A 14,238-nucleotide genomic window follows, 5' to 3' on the forward strand; every position below is an offset into this window, starting at 1 on the left:
ATGTATTCACTAGGCTTCACATAATTGTGAACTTTTTTAATGCAGCACCCAGGAGGCGAAGCTAGAAATTTTAACTAAAGACACCGAGTCACCGAGATGAGAGAACATATAATAATTGAAAAAAGCTAAATCTGTATACATTATTAGCATAATATAAATATTTAAAAAAAAAAACACACACACACACATATTTATATTTAATTTTATAAATATATAAAACAACAACAACAACAAGCCTTTATCCCACTAGGTGGGGTCAGCTACATGGATTGCAAGATGTCATTGTGCTCTATCATTTATCAAGCTTTTAGGAATATTATTAATTAAGAGATCGCGTTCAACAACTTTCAAGAGTGTTCTCTTAAGCCTTCCTCTACCCCTCTTAATCGGACTCAAAATTATATGTTTCACTCTTCTCACTGTTATATAATTTTATAAATATATAACAAAAATAAATATGTAACTTCTTTTTTAATTAAATCTTACTCATTAATTTTTTGTGGTATAAAAATAATCAATTATTAAGTTTATCATAAACTTTTTAGCAATTGAATGAGTTAAAAATTAGTAAATGATTAAAATGTATCCTTATAATTTAAAGTTGCATTTAATATAACAAACTCTATTAATTGCTCAAGTGGTGGAGCTACTCAATGGTGAGGGTGAGCAAATACTCCCCCTCACTTTAGAAAAAAATCATAAGTTGTATATGTAAATTTTGATACTTTGCTTGCACCTCTTACTCTTGAGATTCTGCACCTTTTGGACAAAATAAAAAATATTTGGTCTCAAAAATTTATTAGATATACTCATTCCGTTAAAAAATGTGAGACATTTTTTAAAGAGTTGGATGTTAAAAAAGATAAGGCATTTTTAATATTTTGAGGTGTAATTATTGTCTTTTTTTTAAGTACCCTTATTGATGAATGACTTTATATATATTATAGGGTATTTAATAGAGTTAAATATGAAAAGATATGATTAATTTAAAAATAGGTAATTACTTTATTAGAAGGTAAGATTTGATTAAAAATGCCTTATATTTTTGAATAGAGAAAGTATAATATTTTAATGATAAATATAAGATATGTAAGACGTATTTTACATAAAAAACCATATCAATCTATTTAATATTTTTTTAAAAAATAATTATTAATCTACTTATGTTACTATAGTCTTTTTATAATGTAATTATAATATTTTAAAAAAATTCTTAATTTTTAAATCAAATTATATTGCACCTCTTTACTCTAGATTATGGCTTTGCCATTGACTTGCTCATTAAATTTATTATTTAATTTTTTTAATTGATAAATAATGATAGCGTGGTAACTATCTCAATAAGGTAATGATGCTCAATTGCACAATATTTTTATGCCAATGAAATTAAATTATATCAAAGTTAAAACCATTTGTATGATAAATTTTAATAGCATGGCCATCTCAAAAAGAAGTAGTTTCTTCTAGAAGAACAATTTAACCATAATCCTTTAACTTTTAAATAAATAATTTTATAATAGATATCAAATACATGACATTTGATTCAATATATTTTGATATTTTTATTGTAATGTTTGATAAAGTTGTTAGTAATAATTTTAATAATTTTTTTATCAAATATTAAATGAAAACAAAATCAAATGACATCAATATTTTAAAAACATGTGTAACATCATCTCATTGAAAATAAGTAGATACTATAACATTTGTATCTTCAAAATTTATACAATCATATTATATATATATATATATATATAAAAGATTATATATATAATCAAAATGAAAATTTCAGTGTTTCAAAATTTTTATAATATACCAATTTAAGGATTGAAAATATGTAACTCTTACTTTTTACTTTAAAAAAAATTGGAGGAATCGTGACCCTCTCAGGTCCTCGTCTCCATCCCTGGCAACACTGCAACACCAGCAACTTGACCTGGTAGAAACTGACTTTGATTTCTTCTTAGACTAGTGTTGTAGTATTCATTCATTGTGTTATCTTCACCTTCATGAGGCTGGAATTTTCCTTTCAGTCAAGTCATTGCCATTGCATATCAGGATAAATGACCATCATACTGGTTTTTTGCTAAATCTCATGTCCGACTTGGTTGTTCTCGAGTTTTGTCCCTCTCAGAAACAGCTTTGCTAGAACGGGGTATCAAAATATTGGTTAATGTAAACAAAGAAGATGATGCATTTTATCCAAGTTTCCTGCCTGAATCGAAAGAAAAAAGGATGTTTGTACATGAAATAAGCTTCATATCTCGTACCACCAAGGTCCTCATTCTCATTAATCAGATTCTCGATTGGATGAGGCAGAATGCATCTATACGTTCACTCGTTGAAAATTCACCGCTTTTACCATCCAATTAGAAAAGTATAAAGATTCCATTTTCATTTTTCCAGCAACATGGTCCCTACGCTATCCTCGTACAAACGCTCACTTCACCATCTTCTCACAATGTGTAAATTCGGTTCATTGAATCGCATTTTTCCTTGTTGAAAAGTCTCCTCATCGCTTTCCCTGTCAACTTTGGTGAAGGATAACGATTCTAATTTTTTTTTTCGTTTTTGTTTTCCTAAATCAAGCACCATGATGTTGATACATGCCTTCTCCTCCCACTCCTTAGAATCTTGCTCCTGCCAACTCTGTAGTTTATTGTCGCCGCTATTGACGGTCACCGTTGATTCCCAGTATGGCTTTTACGGAGTTTCGTCCGCTGGATGAGAGAGTTCGCTGATTGAATACATAAAGGCTACACCTTCCCTTTCTTTACGGATTGGGAATAAGTTCGATGACTTATTGGTTAAGGAAGTCGGAGATGGCAACCTTAACTTCGTCTTCGTTGTCGTCAACTCTGCCGGTTCTTTTGTCGTCAAGCAAGTAAGGATTTCTCTTAGCTTCAATTGTTGATCAAAATTTTCATAGATAAGTTTGTGGGAATTGAGGACTGCATCTTATTTTGTTATAGGGAACGATAACACAACATCCGTGTAATTTTAACTTGTTTTGTTATTGGTCTTGTAGTTTTTGGTTCTCAGTGCATATTTGAAAAGGGGAAATGGAGAAGAGAATATAAAATAAATAAATAAATAAATAAATAGAGTATAAAGAGAAAAGAAAAAATTAGAAGAGAGACAAAATACTAACAATTTTTATTCAATTAAAAGTGTGTCCAAAACAAATGTGTTAAAGCACTATATGTCTGTATTTCAACTATAACTCTAAAAATTAAAGCATTAAAAGAAAAATATTCTATAAATCCTAATAATTAAATGTAAATATTTTAAAATAATTAAAAATATAACCTAGTAATATAAGAGATTAAATTTATTCAAATCAAATCTTAAAGATCATTATAATAAAATAAAAATTTTAATTCTAATTAATTTTATATCGCATCAGTCATTACAACATGCGCATCAAACAAATTTCAAACCCATCTCTTCGTCACACTAAGATATCCTATTTTACTTTTCTCTCTCCTGATTTTGAAACCATTATTGTTATTATTGTTATTATTATTTGTTAATGTTGATGTTGGAGTTTATTTATTCTTTGTGTAGTTGGGCTCAATCTTAGCTTCTCCCGATCTTGTCTTGTATTTTGTAATTGCACTATCTCTTTCTTTCTTATTTTGACATTCAGTACAAAATTTAATGACATTAATTACACCTCAAATAATTTAATATCATTAGTGCCACATCATCATCTTTTTGGACATATTTAAAAGTAGAGAGGCTAACTTTGCAAAGGAAGGAAATTATAGGAATTAGGAGCAATAAAAATAAAGTACATGAATTAATAATAAAATGTAATAAAATTACAGGGATCAATAATTATGTTTTCCTTTGTTAAATCAATTGCCTTCCTTGAGGGGGAAGAAGAACAGTCTTCTAAAAAGTTGAAATTGACTCCAATTTTGTGATCGTACAGGCTCTTCCATATATTCGTTGCATAGGAGAATCATGGCCTATGTCAAAGGAGAGAGCATATTTTGAGGTTCTGGCACTTAAAGAACATGGTCGTTTATGCCCTGACCATGTCCCTGAAGTTTATCATTTTGACAGTACAATGTCTTTAATTGGCATGCGTTACCTAGAACCTCCACATATAATCCCTGATTGCTGGAATTGAGTACCCGTTACTGGCAGAACACATGGCAGATTACATGGCGAAGACAATGTTCTTCACAACTCTCCTTTTTCGGACCACTACTGAGCACAAGAGAGATGGTAATCTTCCTCCACCACTTTTCTTTATGTGTTGCTTCACATGCTACATTTATCTCACTGTAAGTCGAGCTTTTGGATTTAGAATGTCTGGCATGCATAAACATTGCCAGCGTTGCCATGGTAATTCATGATGTTCTTTTGTCTTCTAAAACTGCATGATACTGTCATTGTGCCTATGATGAGTACAAATTTAAAGGGAGAACCCATCCCAAAAAATTAGCCTGTTAGGTAGAAGAATTTCTTGAACTTATAAACCCTACATTACTTATGAGGTTTTCTAATGTGGGACTCATGACAATGCCAGCCCATCAAGAGCCAATGTCCTTGGTAGCTCCACTTCACGACATTTCACTTGGCCTCTTGCCAGTTAAATCCCTTCGTGGGTAGCCCTTTTTGTGATACTAAAGCCTCAATAAAAGCATTAATGTGACAAACACAAGCTCAAAGGGAGAGCTTATCTTAAAAAATTAACTTATTAGGTAGAAGAGTCTCTTGAACTTATAAATCTCACATCACTTGTGAGACTTCTCGATATAGGACTCATGACAGTGCATGACAGTGCCTTTAGTACCTGTCATTGGGACACAACTTTGTTTAGTAATCAGTAAAATTCTAATAGTTTGTTATAAAAAAAAAACTGTAAATTTCTAATTTTGTTTGTTTTTTGTCTTTTATCTTGTAAGGCCACTTGTTCTGATTCTGTTGTATTTGATACTGAGCCTAAAAGTTGAGTGAGTCCATAGTGGCATGTAGGCTAATTTATATCGCAACTAGGGGTCTTCCTGTTCCGTTGTATGTACATTGCCTAATTACGCATGCTTCCAATTTTACTGATGCTCATAGTTTTCTTTAGAAAACTGATATTAAAAAAAAAGAAAAAACTCATTTATGATTTTAAGATTATAATTTGTTGTTTTACCTGTTATTGGTGATATATGTGTATTAAGAGTTAATTAGTTGCTTATAAGCCTAATGCATATTGGCTTTATGCAGTTGCCAAATTTTGTGGGAATGTGGAATTATGCAGACATACTGCACTCGTTGTTTTCTCTGACCCTTACAGAGTTTCTCAATATAATCATTGGACTGCTCCTTATCTCGATGATGATGCTGAGGCTCTTCGAGAAGACAATTCGCTGAAGCTTGAAGTTGCTGAGCTGAAATCCAAGTATTATGACTAGGACAAACTTTCCATCGCACTAAGCAGTAATATTACTTTAATTTCTTCTGTGAAAAGAATTTATTTATATTCCTGTAGGTTCTGCGAGAGGGCCCAGGCACTCATTCATGGGGATCTACACACTGGTTCTGTCATGGTTACTCGGGAATCAACTCAAGTTATTGATCCAGAATTTGCATTTTATGGACCTATAGGTTTTGACATAGGAGCATTCCTAGGAAACCTGATGTTAGCTTTCTTTGCTCAAGATGGACATGTTGATCAGGCAAATGACCGAAAAGTAGGTCCTAGTTTCTCGGCTTTTGATAACTGACACTTTTTTGGTCCTGCACTAGCATCATGACTTAGTTGAAACTCGCTCTGGTTTCTTCTTTGACTGGTTTATTAATGTTTATCCACTGTATCTTCATCTTTATTGAGCCGGAATTTTTCTTTTGGTCAATTTATTGTCATAGCGTATGAGGACATATAACATGATGAAACTTGACATGTACAAATCATTGAGGGGGAGAAACGGTTGTAGAACTTGTTTAACCACAGAATTTCATGCAGGCATATAAAAAGTGGATTCTTAAGACAATTGAAGACACTTGGAATCTTTTTCATGATAAATTCATTGCACTTTGGGATGAGCATAGAAAGGGTCCAGGTGAGGCCTATCTTCCTACGATTTATAACAATCCCAAGGTTCTGCTGCTTGCACAGAAAAAATACATGGCAGATCTGTTTCATGACACTCTTGGATTTGGTTCAGCCAAAATGATAAGGTGAGACTAAAGATCAGAGATTCTTATTGTTACCATTATGATATATAAATTCCATGTTTGTATGATTTGGGCTTGTTTTAGATTTGTCAATAGAAAGGAAAAATGTCACATCATGTCTTTGAGGCATGGAAAAGAATTTGAATAAACTATTGAGCTTTCGGTAAATGTCAAGTCTGGACTAGGATTCATCCTTGTGTCAGCTGTGCATTTATATCATGCACTAGTTGGTCCTTAATGTGAAATGGGCGTGTAAAAACTTTCAAGTAGTTGTCTTAGACAGACTGGTTGACTTTCTCCTTTAATTATCTTACTGATTTAGGAGAATCGTTGGTGTGGTACATGTTGAAGATTTTGAATCTATTAGTGATGCTAGTAAACGAGCCACCTGCGAACTTCGAGCACTTGATTTTGCCAAGATGATTCTCAAGGAAAGAAGAAAGTTTGAAGGAATTGCTGAACTTGTTGAAGCTATTCGGCAGTTCTAGCCACAGCAAGGTTTTGCTGTCTGCAGCTTCCATGTTTGGTTTTGCCGTCCAGAACTAGATTTCTCTGTTTCCATCAAAATGTGGTTTTGATGGTTTCTAACATGAAATCAATCACACCATATATAGTGAATTTTCCAATATGAGATTCCCTATGTACTGCATGACTTTCTTATTGTCAACGTTATGAATAATCAACATTACCAGAGCATATTGTCACGGATGATATTTCTGTGACCGTGTAAAGACCAATGTAAAGAACGATCCGCTGGTTAGCCTCGCACAATATGGGTAAAGGGGGTGACATTAGCATTGGGGGTGTTCTGCCTTAGTTTTCGGACTGTGTGCATAACTGGTCGGGGGCTAGTGCCGCCTCCCTGATGAGCCCATGGCAGGGCGAAACCAATGTGATCCGTATGTGGTAAGGCTTGTCCTGAGGATTATGGGGTCCTCTAGGACGCCGCAAGGGCGCCGTGTGCTGCGCCAGACTTTCAGCCCGTGACAGAGTGGTATCAGAGCAGGACGTACTTTACTGTCGTGTGCGCGTGGGGTCCCACGTTGGGACTGGTCGGCCTCGGCACTGCTCCAGAAAGGCTTCCGAGCAGGTGGGTCCAAAAGTGGGGACTCGGGCGGGAAGGTTGGCCGTTGTCAACTCCACTCCTGTTGGCTCGCGGGTGCGAGTGGGTCCGAAGAGTGCAGGACTCGGGTGGCCACTCAGCAGTAAGCTGATGTGTTTGTGGTAGTACTGTACGTACGATCCTTGGGCGGAGTCGTTCTCCCCTAGCACGAGGGCGTACTAGATTGGGTGTGGGAGAATGTCACGGATGATATTTCCGTGACCGTGTAAAGACCAATGTAAAGAACGATCCGCTGGTTAGCCTCACACAATATGGGTAAAGGGGGGTGACATTAGCATTGGAGGTGTTCTGCCTCAGTCTTCGGACTGTGTGCATAACTGATCGGGGGCTAGTGCCGCCTCCCTGATGAGCCCATGGCAGGGCGAAACCAGTGTGATCCGTATGTAGTAAGGCTTGTCCTGAGGATTATGGGGTCTTCCAGACGCTGCACGGGCACTGTGTGCTGCGCTAGACTCTCAGCCCGTGACAATATGCTCTCTCATTATTTCCTCAACCAATGTAGCAAAGCTTTTTCCTCTCAATAATCAATCTTTTATATTATATTGTCTGTTCTTGTAAATGCTAGAATCTGGTCTAGTGAAGTCCTTGATGAAGCGATAAGAATTTGTAATGATTTTACTCTTCTGGGGATTCCTTGGTTTTGTACAAATATCAACCTTAGCTTTTGTTCTACACACCAGTTAACTTTCCTTCCGGAAAACTAATGGTCTGTTGCACACTTGAGTGGTTTTAAATTGTTATGAGAATGTTGGTAGTAATAATAATAATCTTATTCGAAAACATTTGTCCCAAAAAAAAAGTCTTATTCGTAAACATATTACAAAATATAAATGTCCAGGTATGAAATTGAAAAACACTGCTTTCACATAGCAAACAGAGAGCGATTTCAAGGAGGATCAATGGTGAAGTATGCTTTTTTTAAGGGGCCAAATTAAGATTTTTATATCTTCTCAAATTGCCCTTCTTCTATCCCTTTAAAAAAAAAATTAATAATTGCTGCTCTTCTTCTTTTCCCGATCGAACAAGTTGCTCTTCTTTAATTGGAGCATTCTACTTCTGATTCAACAATCACCATAAATATTAATCCCTCCGTCTCAAATTATATAATATTTTTTAAAGAGTTTTTCTGTCTCAAAATATAAAATACTTTGAGTAGATTAAAATTTGATTAAATGCATCAATTTTAATATTATCCATTTTCTTTCTATGATTAATTTTTGCCTTTTTTTTTTTAATATATTAAATGATGGGTATTTTTAAAAGTTTATATTTTAATTTTAAAAAGATAAATTTATTAAATATATTTAATAAAGTTTATTGATATGTGAGATTTTATCTAAAAATGTTTTAAAATTTGAGACAGAGGAAGAATATGGTTATAGCTAAGCTACTATCTAAAGATTTAAAATCATGAATTAACAAGAATCAGATTTCTTTTTTAACCTGCTAATAAGCATCATAGCTGACCCCATTCAAATATGGTGTGGAAATGAGTAAGCAAGGTAAAAAAATAATGGACACTTTAATCCATAACCACTCCAAACGATAACTTTATTAATTTGAAAAATGGAAGAATAGGAGTTTGCAATTGAATTTAATTTATATACACGGAAATTTAATAGTGGATTAAGCGTCCATTCAAACAAAGCATGTTAGTTAAAAAAACAAAAAACAAAAGAAACAAAGAACGCATTATCTCAAGCAAATAGCGACATCATTAGTCATTGCTATTATATCATTTTACATTTGTGTCATTATCCCCATATCCTGAAGAAACAGGTGATAGAAAATTTTCAATGTTCTGCTCTAGTGAGAACATTCAGCTGACGCTCATCAAAATTGTTCACAATGACTAGCCAAATTTACTGTTATTTTATAATTAATATCCAAATGTGATGCATAGAAGAGATAATAACTTAAAAGCAGTCAAAATTAGGTGCAATAAGTCTCAGACGTGCTAACTTGAGGCATGACAGTTGTTCAGAACTTTGTAAACGATTAGCAGGAGAACAAACATATAAGCATCCATTGAGCTACATTCATATCTTCCACTTTCTTACTTTTCCATCTCTTTTAATATTTTCCTTTTGTTTTGCATTTTTCTTTAAGATGACGCTTCATTAACTTTGTGCCTCCGTTTTTGTTGTTTGAAGGACTTGTTAGCGGATGTGAAGCCCAATATGATACGGGCCTAGAGTTAGAGGTCCAGAGTCAAAAAATTTTCCCAGTCACTTCTCTCCAATCTTGAGCTCATAAATGTTTGAGAGTATTTTCTTCTTTCTCTTTACTGTCTGTGTGTTCGTCGATGCTCGTCTGTGTGGGGTGCCATTTCCAGCTAATAGAATCTTTCCTTTCTCTCTTGACGTTGGGCACGACTTCTCTTGAGCGATGGAGTTACTTCAGTGTAAGCCCACATCGTTCAAGTCCCTATTTCTGCAGTATTTATATATAAGAAACAGAGGCTTTAGCTTGTCCCTTCGGGGGCATCCGATAAAATTGGAACGATACAGAGAAGATTAGCATGGCCCCTGCGCAAGGATGACACGCACAAATCGAGAAATGGTCCAAATTTTTTTTTTTGGTTTTGTCAAATTTCGTCTCGCGATCTTTCCGTTCTTGGCTTTCCTCAGAACCCAGATTCTTCTCCGATTTCAGGGTTGATGCGGAAAAGATTATAAGCGTTTCTTAATCCGACATATTACAGCTTTCGATATACCAGGGAAAGGTGGATGTCAAAAAGATTCCAGTGATCGGAAATTTTTGTTAGGGCAACGAAGAACCTGATGCATTTTATTGTTTCCGTCCCTGATCATGTTTCAAGGATTTTTGTTTGACTGAATTTAATTGTTTCTCACACCAAAAACAAAATCCTTTTATATATATATATATATATATCTATCTGGTTCGGGATCAATGTATTCCCTTGGCTCCAGATAACTGTGAACTCTTTTAATGCAATACCAGCAACTTGACTTGGTTGAAACTGGCTCTGATTTCTTCTTAGACAGGTGCTGTAGTATTCATTCATTGTGTTATCTTCACCTTCATGAGGCTGGAATTTTCCTTCTAATCAAGTCATTGCCATTTCATATCAGGATAAATGACATAAGGCGACCTGGCATGTACCTATCATTGAAGGATTGAAAAGGTCATAGGACTTGTCTTGACATACTATAATGTCTTGTAGGCTCTGTAAGGAGTGGATTTCTAAAGACATTTAAAGATAATTGGAATTATTTCCACTAGAAATTCATTGCACTCTGGTAGGATCATAAAAGGAGTACTGGTGAAGGCCTATTTTCCATCGGTTTTTAACAATCCTGGGGTTCAATGACACTTTTGGATTCGGTTCTGCCAAAATGATAACGTGGTCATTCTTATTTTCACCTCAATGATAACGTGGGACTATTCATAGAACTCCCATGTTTGTATCATTTAAAGTTCATCTTAAAAATCTGTGTCATTTTTATCTATGTATATAGAAAGCCTGAATTCTAGTCATAGCAAGGTTTTATACCATCATCCTTTTACATTTTTACTGTCTGTTCTTGTGAGTGGAAGAGTCTGGTTGGTGCGGATATTGGTAAAGTGATCAGAATCTTTTTTTTTACTCTTTTTTAAGTCTCAGTAATTTTCTTTTCAGAGGTAGATTAGCAGATAAATGTCATGGAAAATAGTTGAAATGTACAATTGAGGAATGTAAAATATCAGAAAATTTAATTTCCAAAAGAGAACGGTAGCTAAAAAGCCTCCAAAACCATATTGAGCAGAGAAGTACGTAGTGTTACAATTTGCATTATTGTCAGCTGAAAAGTTCAAATATAGCTGAACTAAAAAACCTTTCTTTGTTGTTCTGTTTCTTTAGCATATTGGGATCAGGAATGTAGAAACAAAATAGTATGATAACTGTGACTAATCGTGATGTTGTTTGTAATGATGCTTTCTGTTCTCATTCATATTCAGTAAAATGATCTTGTTAACTGTGAAATTTACAGTGTGTGTGTGTGAAAGTAGGTTCTGATAAATTATTAGAGCCATGGAAAAAGAAGTGAGAGGTTAATGTAAGAAGGCATTGTTTTTTGGGGAAAGTTTTGGAATTTCCAGAACATGTTTCATCATTTCTTTCTCTATTATTCTTTGAAAATCGTATTATCCGCACTCACCTAAGAGACTGACTGAATTAAGCTGCATGATATTTTCTGATTAGAATCAAACTCCACTTAGGAACTTTACTCTCATTTCATCAAATCAGCCAGGTACGCTAAATATTGCCAACTTCTTTTTCCAACACGTCAGACAAATCCAAGTCAAAGATTACAGCACAACCAAACGATGACCCTGAGAAGAAAAAAATAATGGCCGAAATTTTACCAAATGATACTCATATTTTGGACCGAAAAAGCTTATGAAAAAATGCTTATATTCTGAAATGTAGGAGTATTTACTATTAATATTATATATTTTGATATGATAAGTGGATATAGATAATATACTCCTTCCAATTTCATTTATAGGTTACTTAGCTTCTAACATTTTTTTATTAGAATCAAAGAAACCTTTAAACACATTAATTTTGTCTAAAAAATCACTTTGCCCATATTAAGTGCATCATTGAAAAATTTTCTTAGTTTCATGCATCAACATTATTGAACAGAGGTGATTGTGAAAATCAAGATACAAGACGTGATATTTTAAAAGAATCGCAATAATTCCGGGATATTTCACGCTTGGAAGAAAAGGGGTTCCCAAGTTGACAATAAAAAAGAAGACAATAAATGCATTGTCCTTTTAGGTTAGGCATCTCTTATTTGACGTCCTTGAAAGTGGTCAACAATGTTTACTTTTAAAATCATTATCGCCAAACAGAGAGTGGAATAGCCAGAAAGAAGAATCAAATGGCAGTAATAATAATATCGTTGGGGTGATGAAAGCGAGAGACTGTTTTCACTAAAGATGACAATCTTCCTTCTTTTCTAAAATTGTAAATTGTGGGTGTATATATATAATATACAGTGAAATTTAAACCTGGCAATTTTGCAGAAAAGTTTATTAGTCAGTTAGAGCAACATATATAAGTTCGACATTTCCATTATAAGAATTCAGAATGCATTTGTTACATGCAGACAAACGATGATAATACGGCACATATGTATCATCTTATTCTTTAAACTAACAAGCTTCTAAGCTTCTAAACTAACAATATATCTTATGATTTTAATAAAAAATATTTATTTTTGAATGAAATTTTTTTTAATGATGATTAATAATGTAATTTCAGGTATTTTAATTTACTCCCCGAAAGAAGGGGCACTGGTGACAAAGGACAATTGACATGGTCACCGCTCAAGCCTTCAAGGTGTCGGTGGTGTTGAATTTTCCATGCATTGACTTTGACTTGAGGACCTGCTAGTGTCTTCGGAGATAAGGGCGTGCCGGCGTGCTTGGCTTTTGAAAAACAAAAGTAAAATTTAGGGAGAGTGACCTTTTAGATGAATGACAGATTTTCAAGAATTACAAACAAAAATTTTTGTGACAAGAGTTATATTTAATATTTAAATATTTATTTATAATTAAAACTCCTGAATTTGTAATAATTTATATCAATATTTTTAATTTATTTTTTTAAAAAAATTTACTGAAATTTAACTGTTATTAATTTAGTATTTTAGAATTTAATTGTCATCCTTCCTAAAATTTAAGAACTTAAAGTTTATAAATTTTATAATAATAATTTATTAATATTTGTAGAAATTGATTTTTTTCAAAGATGATAAAAAGCATAATCGTCATTGGTACTTTTTCAAAAGTAAACTCAGTCTATAATTTTTTATATTTATATTTATAATTTATTTTTAACTTTTTTTTTTTGTTGAAACTCCTATCATTCTCCCATAAAATGAGTTAGATAATGAATCATTTTAAGGTGTATTTGGTTTGAGAGGACGGGCGGAGTTTGATATTATTTTATTTGGTTTAGGAGGGAAAGAGAAAAAAAATAATTATATATAAACAGCTTTATCCTCATTTTATTAATGTTGAAATAATGAAGAAATGTATCTATATCTTTTGAGCTTATCACCTTGGGCATATTAATCAAGGTATGACAAATTTTATCCCTCTCTTCTCAATTCCCTTAATTTGGAAGGGATTCCCTCCAACCAAACACCCTTTTAATGAGATATCATTTTCCCCCTCCGAGTTTTACGTGATTCTGCCTTAATTAACATTGTTGAGAAATCAGAAGACTTGCTTGCGTGTTGGAGGTACGATAACGTTAATATTGTTTCTAGAAATTTTGAATCTTCCTCACCCATGCAAGGCTTGTTTATTTAAATTACCGAATTATTTTTTTTGGAAAACTATTGTATTAATCCTTATAATTTCATCTAATTTTTAATTAGGTCTTTAGTTCCTTTAATTGAATCCTCCATGTTATCTTCATTTGATGTGTTGGTCCCTCTCCTTCCAAAACGTTAAACTATCGTTAAAAAAGAAAATGCATCGTTTGGGGGCGAGATGAATGAGAGCAGGGCCATATGAAGGGATTTTGAGACCTAAGGTGAAATGAATAGAGGGACCAAACATGTGATAAATTATCGATTCTTATAATATTTTTTTAGCTTTTTGAACTGTAAATTTAGATAACAAAGCTTTGTAATTTAATAACTCTAGCATTTCATTCTCAATAGATAACAAAGTTGTCCATTTAATTTATCTTATAACATACATGATCTCAAATAGGATTTGAGTAACTTTAATTTTAAAAAACTTCTTTCTATAGTAGCAACTGTTACATGTATTGTCAATGATATTCTATAAGCAATACAATATTTAAAAAAATTATCTAATCTTTTGTCATAATTTAATATTTTAATTGGTTTGTTAATTTCTTCTGTTAATATTTCTCTCAAAACTTTTAATTTTAAAAATAAATC

At 33.2% G+C, this 14,238-nt stretch overlaps 1 protein-coding gene, 1 long non-coding RNA gene and 1 other non-coding gene across 3 annotated transcripts; all 3 read left to right on the forward strand.

Moving 5' to 3' along the window:
• Positions 1 to 2,696: 2,696 nt before the first annotated feature.
• Positions 2,697 to 6,873, forward strand: LOC129293818 (methylthioribose kinase-like). The gene is given in 8 exon segments (XM_054931932.1): positions 2,697 to 2,732; positions 2,735 to 2,884; positions 3,938 to 4,119; positions 4,121 to 4,236; positions 5,230 to 5,404; positions 5,495 to 5,696; positions 5,969 to 6,183; positions 6,503 to 6,873. Coding segments are annotated over 8 exon segments (1,242 nt in total). The 3' UTR covers positions 6,669 to 6,873.
• A 2,709-nt stretch (positions 6,874 to 9,582) lies between these two features.
• On the forward strand, positions 9,583 to 10,804 carry LOC129293920 (uncharacterized). Its single transcript, XR_008589238.1, has 2 exons — positions 9,583 to 10,311; positions 10,399 to 10,804. It is a non-coding gene; the product is annotated as an uncharacterized LOC129293920 (long non-coding RNA).
• Positions 9,775 to 9,877, forward strand: LOC129294008 (U6 spliceosomal RNA). The gene has a single exon (XR_008589253.1). It is a non-coding gene; the product is annotated as a U6 spliceosomal RNA (small nuclear RNA).
• Positions 10,805 to 14,238: the final 3,434 nt, after the last annotated feature.

This window comes from Prosopis cineraria, unplaced genomic scaffold (genome assembly GCF_029017545.1).
Source record: "Prosopis cineraria cultivar Desert tree isolate PC_DT_omini unplaced genomic scaffold, ASM2901754v1 PC14, whole genome shotgun sequence".
In the NCBI taxonomy this organism is placed as follows: Eukaryota; Viridiplantae; Streptophyta; class Magnoliopsida; order Fabales; family Fabaceae; genus Prosopis; species Prosopis cineraria.